This window comes from Xenia sp. Carnegie-2017, unplaced genomic scaffold (genome assembly GCF_021976095.1).
Source record: "Xenia sp. Carnegie-2017 unplaced genomic scaffold, XeniaSp_v1 HiC_scaffold_20, whole genome shotgun sequence".
Lineage (NCBI taxonomy): Eukaryota > Metazoa > Cnidaria > Anthozoa > Malacalcyonacea > Xeniidae > Xenia > Xenia sp. Carnegie-2017.
Genome location: NW_025813483.1, coordinates 7,631,714 through 7,643,317, shown reverse-complemented (window position 1 = coordinate 7,643,317; position 11,604 = coordinate 7,631,714). Strand labels below are relative to the sequence as shown.

Genomic DNA, 11,604 nt, shown 5'->3' with positions numbered 1-11,604 from the left:
CAGAAACTAAAACTAAAGCAGTTCTAAAACAGAAACTAAACAAACTAAGCGTTAAAACATGACAGTCTTAACACTTCCCAAAATATTTTATAGGTTATACTGTACAGTATGTTGGTTCTGCGCTCATCTTCTGAGTTTCAATTTCAATATCTGGCAAGCCTGGGTAAAACAGGCAGCTAATACTCCTAAGAGCGTTAACTATCACTTCACTAGAAGATGCAACTACAAATGTGGATTTTGCTTTCACACCGCAAAAACATCGTTCGTTTTGCCTTTGGATGAAGCGAAGAGAGGCCTTCGCATGTTAAAGAAGTCAGGTAGGTAAATTTTGAGAAACTTGCATTTTAATAACGTAAACAAGATTTAATACATTATGGAAGCTTGATATTTGTTATGACGGCATTATATGTAAAAACATTTATAGCTAATATGGGCTATTTAACATGCACGCTCTCCGTAAAATGACAGAAATATTTTATTAGCGTAGTGTAAGATCATGATTGATAGACAAATTTTGTTTTTTATAAGCTCCATCATATTATTAATATAGATAAGAACTCTCACTAATAATTATGGAAAAAATAGTTAGATTTTCAGCATACGAAGCATCATTACTTGGATACAACTCTTCCAATGATAATAAAGCACTTACAGTTGTTAAAGAAAAGCAAATTTATAAACGTGGGAAATTGCAAGTTATACATATATAATCTAAGTATCTAACCATACCTTATAATTTACAAACCTCGTGTTAAAAAATTTCAATTGTATGAGAATTTCAATGGCAATATTGATCGATGGAAGGCCTTTATTTTTTACAGTGGGCGCTAATCCAACCATGCTGCCTCATCATAAGATTCACCAACTGCTTAAATTACGACTATAGCTTACACACTACAGTATATTTGGATATGTATAATAAACACAAATCATGAATATCAAAATAGCTATAGAGACATATTTAATGTTGACAGTAAAAATGTTGACTTCAAGAGCACATGCGTTCAAGTGTGCAAACTTAGAAATGAAGACTTGCCGAGAACATGCATTAACTTCCTTCTTACTTTTTTATGTTTTCTATGCAAAATAGAGTTTTTCAAACTCGCGACCCGCGACTTTTTACCCGCGACTCGTGACCCGAGACAGTTGGAACTCGGTCAAAAGGTCAAGTTTGAACAGGCACTCTAGTGTTAATTGGTTAAATTTGCGCCTTTTGGACTTTTCAAAAAAGTTGCTTCCTCTGAGAGTAGTGTCTGAGACTAAGTCGCTTCTAAGAAATAAATATTACGTACTTGTCATAGCTAAAATATGTAAAGCATGCAAATGTGTCTAGACATAGTGGATACAGATCGTTTTCACCAGTTTTCACTTATTCCTCATGGATCCACATGACAATTAAGTAAATGCGCCACTCACACATTCATTGCAATAAAGATTTCCCTTGTGCATGCAGTGAATAGTGTCTATTAATTCTCGAGTTGTACTGGTAAATCGCGGTATATTAAGCTGAGTCATGTTTTTAGTAGCGTGGGTAGGCGGCGAATTTTTTTGTTGCTGTGCAATGTTTTCAAAGAAATTGTTCATTAAGTAAATTTCCGAATTTGCTTTTTCAATGAAGGCTTAGAACTGCATATCACCATTCAAAACTAGGCCGTTTTACCATGGTTATTCTTTATACAGAAATACCGTCAAATAAAGAAAAAATGCTCATTAATTACAAATGTTCACATTGTATATCATTTATGCAAATGATTGGGTTTGTTTTTTTATTACGAAACAAAACAAAATATATGCAAATTAAAAAAAGAAACAAAAATTAGTCCTGTCTAAATAATCGTAGCAAAAAATTGCTGGGTTGTCATGTCTGTAAAAATATTTTGATTGTCTTGTATAAACCCACACAAACTAACAAAATTTAACGCTAGACACTGCAAGTCAACGTAAACCTGGGTATATATTGCTAGCTAAATCCTAAGCTCTAAGTCCACGTGTGATGCAAACCGTCAAAATATTCCTATTACTAGGCAAAAGTGATTGACGATGAAAAATACTCCTTGTTGCTGTTGCAGCGAGCGATTATTAAGCGAGCGTGCAAAGTAGCAAACCTGAAGCTTACAGCTGGCAAAATTTTAGATTTTAGCCTAGGAAATGCATTTTGGGTAAAAGTGTGGACACAAAATGCAATGCGCTTTTCATATAAAACGGGCATGATGACTTAATTTATGCAATTACAGCATTACTGCGTCGATCTCCTGGTACGGCAGACAGTGTTATTGATACTTGACTTTCGGTATATGAGCGCATGAAAATAATTTTTTGACAACTTAACTGGTCTCTTTCGTAGTGATAGTTTACGAGTTTTGTTTTGACTATGGCTTGCAGTTTTGGTGCAGCTGTTGCTATGATGTATTATGCTCGTCTAAAATTATTTCAAAATTTATACGTTTGACATAAGTTTGAAGTCATTTAGAAAAGATTCTGGTAAGCTTGTGTTAACTTCCGTCATGTTACTAAAGGTGTGAACATAATCAACATAAGGCTTTCGTCAAAATGTCATCAATGAATATGAACAGCTTTGTTATCGTGCCGGTAGACAAAACCCATCAAATTATGTGTTCTTTGCTGAATCTATACCTCATGACATAGTTGACGCACTGATATATATGGACTAGAAGTTATTATTGCAGGTGGAAGTGCTGCTCCATCCCCCCTTTGTCAGTAAAAACTGCCATGTATAGTCGGACACCCTTAGTCAACGACCTCATTACATTACAAAATATTCCTCGTACAGTACATTAAAGTGATTTCGTGTTCTAGCATTTGTTACAAACTATCTTGGTTAAAATATTTCAAGACAAATCTGGTCAACTTATTACGTTATGATTGCGTGATAAAAGGTTAATGCTTTCCATGTTGACAGCTTTCTTCAATCTAATCAACGTGCTCCAGTGCTGGTAGGAAACGAAGTCATGCGCTTGGAAGCCGACGGACAACTTCCGGCATAATTATCTCCTATGCTTTACATCCAGTGTTTACATCTTATTATCATTTTACAAATTTTTTATATCAATTCATTGCCATTTTGAATTAAAGCAATTTTTGAGGTAACAATCACATCTTAGAAATATAGGTACGCAATGCGTACATGTGGATAGCCTCTTAATGCTTGACAGCAACACAGTTGACGTAAAGTTTGAATAGTTTATAAAGCTGATTGTTAAACCGCTAACTGTTGATGATAAAATAGGTTAATCGGTGCTTGATTTTACTTCATATGCGCTAGTATTGACTAATAAGTTCACACAATAAAACAGTGGAATTTAAAGTTTGCAATTTACGTATAAATAAAATTTTGTATTGCAGCATTTTTAATGACAAAATTTATTCATAGGACTTAGTTTTACAGGGATAATAATAAGCAAAAATACAGAAATGTTGTACACTTAAAAATTAAGAAAAGGACATAGAAAACGAAATGATAAGAAGAAGTAACTCAAGTAAGATTCCATGATTGTGGCTTTTATTGTTTTGAAAGGTTGGGAAGATTCTTAATGAGATTTGCAAATTTTTCATGTTGACGTCCCCTAAAACACAACTTGGGTAGTCAGCTAGTAGTTCATGTAAAAATCAGCATGCTATTTAATGCTTATGTTCAGCAACTTTTGCGATGCTTTAGTTGAATCATGCATCCAATACTATGTCTCAAACAGGTTGCGTATGAACAACATTAATGTTAGCCTTGTTTTGATAGCTTTGTCTTGCATACATCCGTTTCACACTGTTTGACACATGGGCAGAAACAATGTAAAAATATCCATATTAAACGATCCTATGTCAATAAATAAGTAAATGTTCAGGCAGTTACCATGTTATTCCATGTTGCTTCGTTACGTATCGGAATTACTTCAACCTTTCGAGTTGCAACGAAAGGCACTGATAAAGTAGCTTTTTATTTGTCATGTTACAAATGCAAGAAGAACATCAATGACATTCAACTAAAATTTGGTACATTCTCGAACTGTCAGTTCAAACAAGTGATGTACTGGTGGTTTTCATTACTAATAAAAAGCTTGTTATGAGCAAGAAAGGATTTGCTTTGTCTTTACCAAGTTTTACCAACATCTAATTTTGATTTAATATCACAAGCCTAAGCTCAGCAAAGTTTCTACAAGTAAGCATTGGCAAATTTTTTTCTTATTTTTATAGTGACCAGTATGAAGTATACAAATATCTGCCTTAACATTTCTTGTGTTATTTCTACATTGTCATTGGTCATTGAAATTTTGTTTTTGTTTTGAAATTTTAGTTAACTTGTTGCAATTTTTGTAGCATTTTGGTGCTTCTATTAATCGACCTTTTAATACGCTATCCTACAAATGTTGCAAAGCTTCTGCACAGCTTTTGTTATTATTTCAGTGGTATCCTAATGCTCTACATGCATATTGCTAATGTATTTTTTTTACTGTTTTTCGATCGTGCTTACGAGTTGGTCTTCAAAAAATTTTTGCAAGATTCTTATCCGTTTAAATGTCGATAAAAATTTCAACAAAGAAGCACAGATCAGCAACGAGGATACCAAAATCAACAAACACAGCTTACTTGAATTATGAAATATCACTTTATATCAATTTAAAGCTTGATAACGATTTGTCTCACAAAAGAGTCAAATAATTGCGCAAGAACGGGTATTTCGTGGTGGTATTTATCGTTTTGACCTGCCATAGTTAAGCGTAAGATTAGTGTCATTGCTGAATAAATCTACCCATAAGCTAACAGATCTCTACCGTCAATTTTAGAGCAAGTACGCAGCAGCAATTGAATCAATGACAAGTAATAGAACCAATACAATATGCTAATACTGTGTATATAAGTATGAAAATAGGTGCTGCCTTTCTTGTTACTTGTTGCAAAGTATTTGTAGAGAAACAAGAAAACCAATAGTATATTGCATTTCGTCCAACTAAATCAACCTACATATGTATAATGTTCTTGTATATATAGATATTTTATCGACATGTCACTATTGCACATTATGTTGATTCAATATCGGTAGATGTAGTTTTAAATGGTGTCAGGTAGAAAAAAAAACAGGCCTAGTGTCAATTGCCTTGGTGAACATATTGAACACTGTCCTCGAAATCATGACAAATCATTGACACATAAGGATATATACATGCCAACAATCATGATTTATTTTATCTTAGTACACAGCTCATTGTTATATAATAATCAAAAAAAATTTAGTCAGATTTTGGTTTGGTACATTTATTGTATTTCCCAACATCAAGTAGTGTATAATACATGGACGTTGCATGTTGTACTTATATATTGTCCAGATACAATTATAGTGCTAGCACAATTATATTTAGTTGACTAAAACTGCTGCTTTACTTTTATTCTGGTCATTTATTTAAACATGTAGACAGTATGATCTTGTGAACTTTCAAAATTGCCATTTCCACAGGGTCAGAATGACATATATTGCTTTGTGCATCAGTAAGGTCAGATCTTGACGTAGTTACTTCCCATAGATGATAAAAATCACTCAATTATGCTTATGGCCTTGTCTTTCTTAACATTAGTGATGTATGTATTTAATGGAATTAATATGTTGGTCAGTCACTCAAGGTTCATTAATTTTTATTGAAAATAAGCACTCTCCTTAATTATTAAAGCTTGCTACAACACTGCAGCTGTGTCCTTGAAGCTGTTTTCATTGTGCCCCATTGATATATATGTATATAAAATAATCGTGTTTCTCAATTTTTAATGCTTGCCATAACACTGCAACTGTATTCTCAAAGCTCACTAGTTGCTTTGTCAGTGGCGTAGCTAGCGGTCTGGCTGGTCGGGCCCAGCCCGAACCAAATATTTTCCCAAAAATGAAAAATTTGTTTTCTTTAAAATTCGATTTGCGAAAATTTTAAATTCTGCCACTCTTTTTGGAATAATCTACAGTCTATTAGTGTAATATTTGTCAAATTGCGTCTTATTAGCAAAACTATCATATTTTTAAACGATTCCTTAGCAACAATGACTAGTGCATTTCTAGTGCCAGGCATTACGCAGTTTAGCCCGACCAAGTAGTAAAATCTATAGTGGGAATATCTGTAATCTGATTGGTTGAGAGTAGCTGTGAACACACTCAAACGTTTAACAACATCTAGTCGGGCTCATTTTCAAAAGCGTGACTTGAATTTTGAGCTTTCGAAATATACGTTCGGAAATCGATATAATAAGTGAACTATAAAAGAAACCATTTCTGTTCGACAATCAGGCGAGCAAAATATACTCGTAAAGCAGCGGCCAATTCCAAATTTACAAGCGACTACAGGCAATAGAAGCTTTCAGGAAAGTTGGTACTCGAAGAAAGATTGGCTTTGTGGTAGCTCAGAAAAGAATGCATTGTTCTGTTGGTCTTGTCTTTTGTTTTGCCCTGGATCGTAATCTTCATGGACGCAGACGGGATTCAAAAACATGAAGAATTTCCTATTCGATTGTAAGAAGCATGAGAAGGCAAAATCGCACATGGGTGCTTACAAGACCTGGAAGACCAATGGTTTTCAGCCTCGTGTGTCGACTGTCTCATGTCACAAGCTAGACGTGAAGAGATTCAACGTCATAACGAGGAGGTAAGGCAAAACAGGGAAATGTTGAAAACCATAACAGAAGCTGTTTTATACTTGTCTAGGCAAGAGCTTGCATTTAGGGGGCATGATGAATCTAGAGGCAGCATGAATAGAGGAAATTATAGAGAGCTACTTGAAAGTTTTCCCAAGATGGATTCTGTTTTTGAAAGGCGATTTTATGGCAGGCTTGCTGAAACCCACTTTGGGGGGGGAGGGCGGTTTACTGGAGTCTCTCCTGATATTCAGAATGATTTGATTGATTGTCCTGATAAGATAATAGAGGATGAGATTTTAAAGGAAATAGATTGCTGCACTTTCTTAAGTATACAGGTTGATGAGGCAACTGATGTTTCTACCAAAGAACAATTGAGTGTAATTGTTCGAATGGACAAAGGGGAAAGTGTCATTGAAAGACAGCTTGGGTTTGTTGATGTTAGTTGTGATAGGACTGCAACTGCTATATCATCAGTGGTTAAGGGTAAGTTAAGTAAATATAATAATGTGAAGGAGAAATTTATTGGACAGACTTATGATGGTGCATCTGTTATGTCTGGTCATCTCAATGGTGTTCAAGCTCAAGTTCAGCAGGATTATCCTTATGCTCAATTTGTTCACTGTGCTGCCCATAGACTAAATCTAGTATTATGTCAAGCTGCATCCTCCATTTCACCTGTTAAGATTTTCTTTGTTAATATTAGTGCTTTCTGCACCTTTACTAGCAATTCCCCCAAAAGAAAAGCTTTACTATCATCCCATAGACTTGAGTTTCCTAGTCCTGGTGACACAAGATGGTATTATAGGGCTCATGTCATCAATGTCTTGCATTCTAAATATGAGAAACTGATAGACATATTTGAAAATCTTACTGATAATCCCATAGGTTGGGATGATGAAACGTTAAATAAGGTTACTGGTTTACTTGGCTACCTTATGTCTTCTTGTTTTGTTTCTTGGTACTAGTTTTCCAGAGAATTCTTGAGCAATCATCCATACTTTATTCTATCTTGCAAGACAAGGACACTGACTTTCATTATGGAGTGAGTAGGGTTGAGAGATTCAAGGCCTTTGTTGCTTCTCTGAGAAATGATACAGAATATTGTCAGGTGTACGACCTGGCTGTTGAGAAAGTGGGACCACCAGTAACCAGGTATGACCAACGGCATAATTACAAACAAATGTATTTTGAAATTCTTGACACAATTGTGACTATGCTGACTGAGCGATTTCAGGATATGGAGCGTTTTAGATTTTTAGACCTTGTTAACCCTAGGGTGTTTAAGATGTGGAAAGGTGAAGTGCCCTCAGAAAAGATAAATCTTCTAAAGGAGGTTTATGGTGATATGTTTGACATACCAATGCCAGTTAGCCAACTTTGTTTTATTGACAGAGATAAAGACTTTCACCGTGATTCATGCGATGAACTATTCAAATATATTTTTCAGAAGTTGTAAAACTGTTAATGCTTCAGTTGAGAGGTCATTTTCTTGTTTGAAGAGGGTAAAAAATTATCTTAGAAATACTATGAGCCAAGGACGTTTTAGTTCTCTTTGCAGGATTTCCATTCACAAAGACATACTGTCAGAGAAAGAAGACGCCAACACATTGCATGATGAGGTAGTAAAGAAGTTCATTGAAAAACCACGAAGACTTGCTTTCTTATACAAATAGGTATTCATATTTGGCTGATAGCAAGCTGATGATGTCTTACGTCCATGGCATGTGAGAATTTTTCCTGGAACTTTTTAATGCAGGCAATGATGATTGTCATTTCAGCACGACAATGAACGGCATCACAACTTTTGATAGTTGTTGAGGACAAATATCAGCCTTTTTCGGTTCTTTTGTCAAAGTTTCTTTACAAGATGTACATAGTTATCTATTTATGTATGTGGTGTTGAGAAAATAAATCACATATCTGCAACTATTTTCGAAGTGTTTCTCTGCTTTACTATAAGATCCTTCGGCAATTTAAAATAACAAAAATGGTTCTATTTCCTGAATAAATATCACGCATTTGCTTTCTAAGATAGCCGTTTCCGACGTTCTAGGGTGTCTAAATTCGAAAAATTTTCTCCCTCGGCGCCAACCATGGTGGCGCCTCGTGAGCCCGCCCAAATGTTTTTCGCTAGCTACGCCACTGATTATTTCCCATAACATTATGAAAGAAATTATTAGTTGTGAGAGGTGTGCAGCGAAAATCGTTTTCTGTGCACATTTTTTTAGTCTGGTCCACAACCTGAAAAGACTTAATCAAACAAAGAACTTAAAAAACGTACTTGAAATAAATATAATATATTAATCCTAACACGGTTTATAATATGCACATGAAAAACATAAATAACTTTGAGTTAATAGTTATACCTATACGTGTTAGGATTAGTATATTATTTATATTCTCTGATGATGGCTTTGGAATAAAGTCAAAACACAGTGCCATCCAGTAAACTACTATAGTGGCGAGAATCTCTCGTCCCGCTTAGTTTAAAAGTTTAATAGAGATTTGACTCGTCTCCAATCCCTGTGGGCTTGGTAGCTCAACAGGTAAGGCGGCGGGCTGGTAGTAGGGACCTTACGATGCGACAACGGCAACTGCGACGGCACCGGAGTTTGATCCCTTTTTTTAACTGAGCATGCGCACGCACCATCTGTACGTTGTTTACACGTTTTGAAAAGACGGAACCGACGTGAAAACAACAACTTTGGCGTCGCTTCAGAACGGCAGAGAAAAAAAATCAAAAATCTTGCAAAAATCATTCGATTGTCAAATGGCGAGGTGAGTTTTGTTATCTTTGGCTTAATATATGTAAATGAGGTTATGGTTGACTCAGCCTTTATGCTTAAATGGCTACTTATGGCTTAAAATGCTTACATATTTTTCTGAATATCTCTTTGTAGCACTACTGTTGCTTCACGTGCATCTATGAAATGGTCCTCAAGCCATGATATAGCTTTATCACGAGAAATCTTGCTATTTAGACCATGGATTCACAGAAGAGGATCAACTGAAAGAGGCCAAATTTGGGAAAACATTGCTAAATCGCTCAATGCTTTGGAAATGCCAAAATTCCATGTATCTCAGAGATCTGTTCGCGATCGATATCAACTGCTCGAAAAGAAATACAAAAGAAAACAATCAGAAGAAGAAAGAGCCAGTGGTATTTCACCCGAAGAGAGTGAACTTGACGAGGCTATGGAGGACATCATAGCTCAGTTTGAGGAAGCTGATCATTTAAATGAACAACTCACGTTCGAGAAAAAACAGAGAGCTCAGGCAGAAGTTGAAAAGGCTGTAGAAATGCGTCGCTGCTCAATGGAAACGTTCAAAGAAACGAAAAAGAGGAATGACGAGGAAGAAAATAACGAGCCATCTGCTAAAAAGAAGAAAAGGACCAGTGGATCGGATGTCATGCGATACCTGCGAGAAAAAGGCGAAATTGATATAAAAATGAAAGCTGATGAAGTCGAGCTGAGAAGAACGGAAAGTGAACGACATTACGAACTTATGCAGGAAGAACTACGCATTAGAAGGCTTGAAGCTGAACGCCAAAAAGAGCAGAATGAGCAACAAGTTATGCAGTTAACTAATTCCCAAATGATGCAACAACAACAGATGAAACAGCTATTTGAAGTGACTCAAGGTATGATGTTACAGCAGCAGCAGCAAAGTGCTTCTTTTGTAGCTATATTTGAAAAGTTTGCAACAAAATTCAACTAAAAACCGTAACAATCATTGTGTTTTATTTGATTTTTTGTTTGCATATCATTGTTCTGTTGAAAGACAGTGTTTATAAGACATTTAATATTTCTAAACATAAACATAAATAAGAATAATGAAGGATTAGGACTAATTTTTTGGTCTAACTTACATTGTTATTTGTATTGTTTGTATTAAATATTGTTGTTTTTAGTTATTGTTTTGGTCTATTCATTCTGTACTCTGTTAAAACATGTCAAACGTTTATGTAAACATTGCAGCACAATACAGCATTTATAATACCTCTTTTCATTCATTGTCAAAAAAATATTCATCTAAAGCAGGTGGATCAAGCTGAAAATAAGTGGAGGTTGTTGACTGATATAGGCAAGTGCGTGCATTATGAATTAAGGCAGAACAAACATACATTTTCCCCACTGCACTCAAGTGAACTTTAAGATTTTTCTTAAAGTCTACAAATTTAAAATAGTTAACAACATCACCAAACACCCACTCTACTGCCACCCTGACAGAGCTCATAGATTTGTTCCATGCAAGTTGGTCTGCTGTTAGCCCAGCCCCTTTGTATGGAGCTTGAAGATGTGGTCTAAGAGGGTAAGCTGGATCCCCATACACACAAAGTATATCTCCTTCAGGATTCATTGAGTATTGCTGCATTTGATTCAAGATACCAGACATTGCCAGCATGGCACTGTCATGTCGTTTTCCTTCGACTGGGCCATACAAATTAGCAATTAGTCCATTAGGGGCTGCTATAGACTGAAACTTTATGGCGTGTACTCGTTTATGACCGTTGTAAAGTACACGTTGATTTTTTCCTGGTCTAGTCACAGGTCTGACTGTACCATCTATGAACCCCCAGCAGTTTGCCAATGGAGCACCTTGGCTGTGTACTGCATCAGCAAATATTTGTAAATTGGAGGAGAAAGCCAGGGTTGATTTAAAGAAGACAACAAATGTCCCCATCGCTCATATGTGAAGTTGATAACTTCGTTTGTTATCATGCATAGCTGTGGAATGGGTCTTCCAAATGTTGGCACCAGATCTGCAAAGCGGCAAGGATAAGCAAACCTCATCAAAATATACAAAGCGCCTCAATGCCGTCGACTTGAACACCATTATAACAAGTTACCTCTAGAGGTAGCTGCATTACGTCGCGTAGGTGGTATATATCGTTGCGATAAAATCGAAAATTGTTTTGCACTCATCGTCAGAAAACTTGTGAATGGAAAACTTGTCGTACTTTCTGTAACACATATT

General features: G+C 35.7%; 3 protein-coding genes across 6 annotated transcripts in view; all 3 read left to right on the top strand.

The window, feature by feature from the left end:
* The first annotated feature begins 13 nt into the window (after window positions 1–13).
* LOC124440875 (radical S-adenosyl methionine domain-containing protein 2-like) overlaps window positions 14–11,604 on the top strand; it is a 36,003-nt gene continuing 24,412 nt past the window's right edge. For both annotated transcript variants that reach the window (XM_046991299.1, XM_046991298.1), the window contains exon 1: window positions 14–317. In XM_046991299.1, coding sequence (XP_046847255.1) covers window positions 59–317 — 259 coding nt within the window. In that variant the 5' untranslated portion in view covers window positions 14–58. The remainder of the gene's footprint in view (window positions 318–11,604) is intronic.
* LOC124440878 (zinc finger MYM-type protein 1-like) lies at window positions 5,909–8,533 on the top strand. 3 transcript variants are annotated; one of them, XR_006946798.1, is made up of 3 exons: window positions 5,909–6,632; window positions 6,960–7,776; window positions 8,183–8,533. XR_006946798.1 is itself a non-coding variant. In XM_046991303.1 (2 exons), the coding sequence occupies exons 1-2, from the start codon at window positions 6,588–6,590 to the stop codon at window positions 7,587–7,589; spliced, it is 675 nt and encodes a 224-aa protein (XP_046847259.1). In that variant the 5' UTR covers window positions 5,909–6,587; the 3' UTR covers window positions 7,590–7,893. The 3 variants fall into 3 exon arrangements, 1 of the variants encoding a protein (XP_046847259.1); XR_006946799.1 differs by lacking the exon at window positions 8,183–8,533 and adding an exon at window positions 7,900–8,099; XM_046991303.1 differs by lacking the exon at window positions 8,183–8,533 and having other exon boundaries at window positions 6,960–7,893.
* On the top strand, window positions 9,118–10,536 carry LOC124440876 (mitotic spindle assembly checkpoint protein MAD1-like). The gene is made up of 2 exons (XM_046991300.1): window positions 9,118–9,402; window positions 9,525–10,536. The coding sequence occupies exons 1-2, from the start codon at window positions 9,395–9,397 to the stop codon at window positions 10,342–10,344; spliced, it is 828 nt and encodes a 275-aa protein (XP_046847256.1). The 5' UTR covers window positions 9,118–9,394; the 3' UTR covers window positions 10,345–10,536.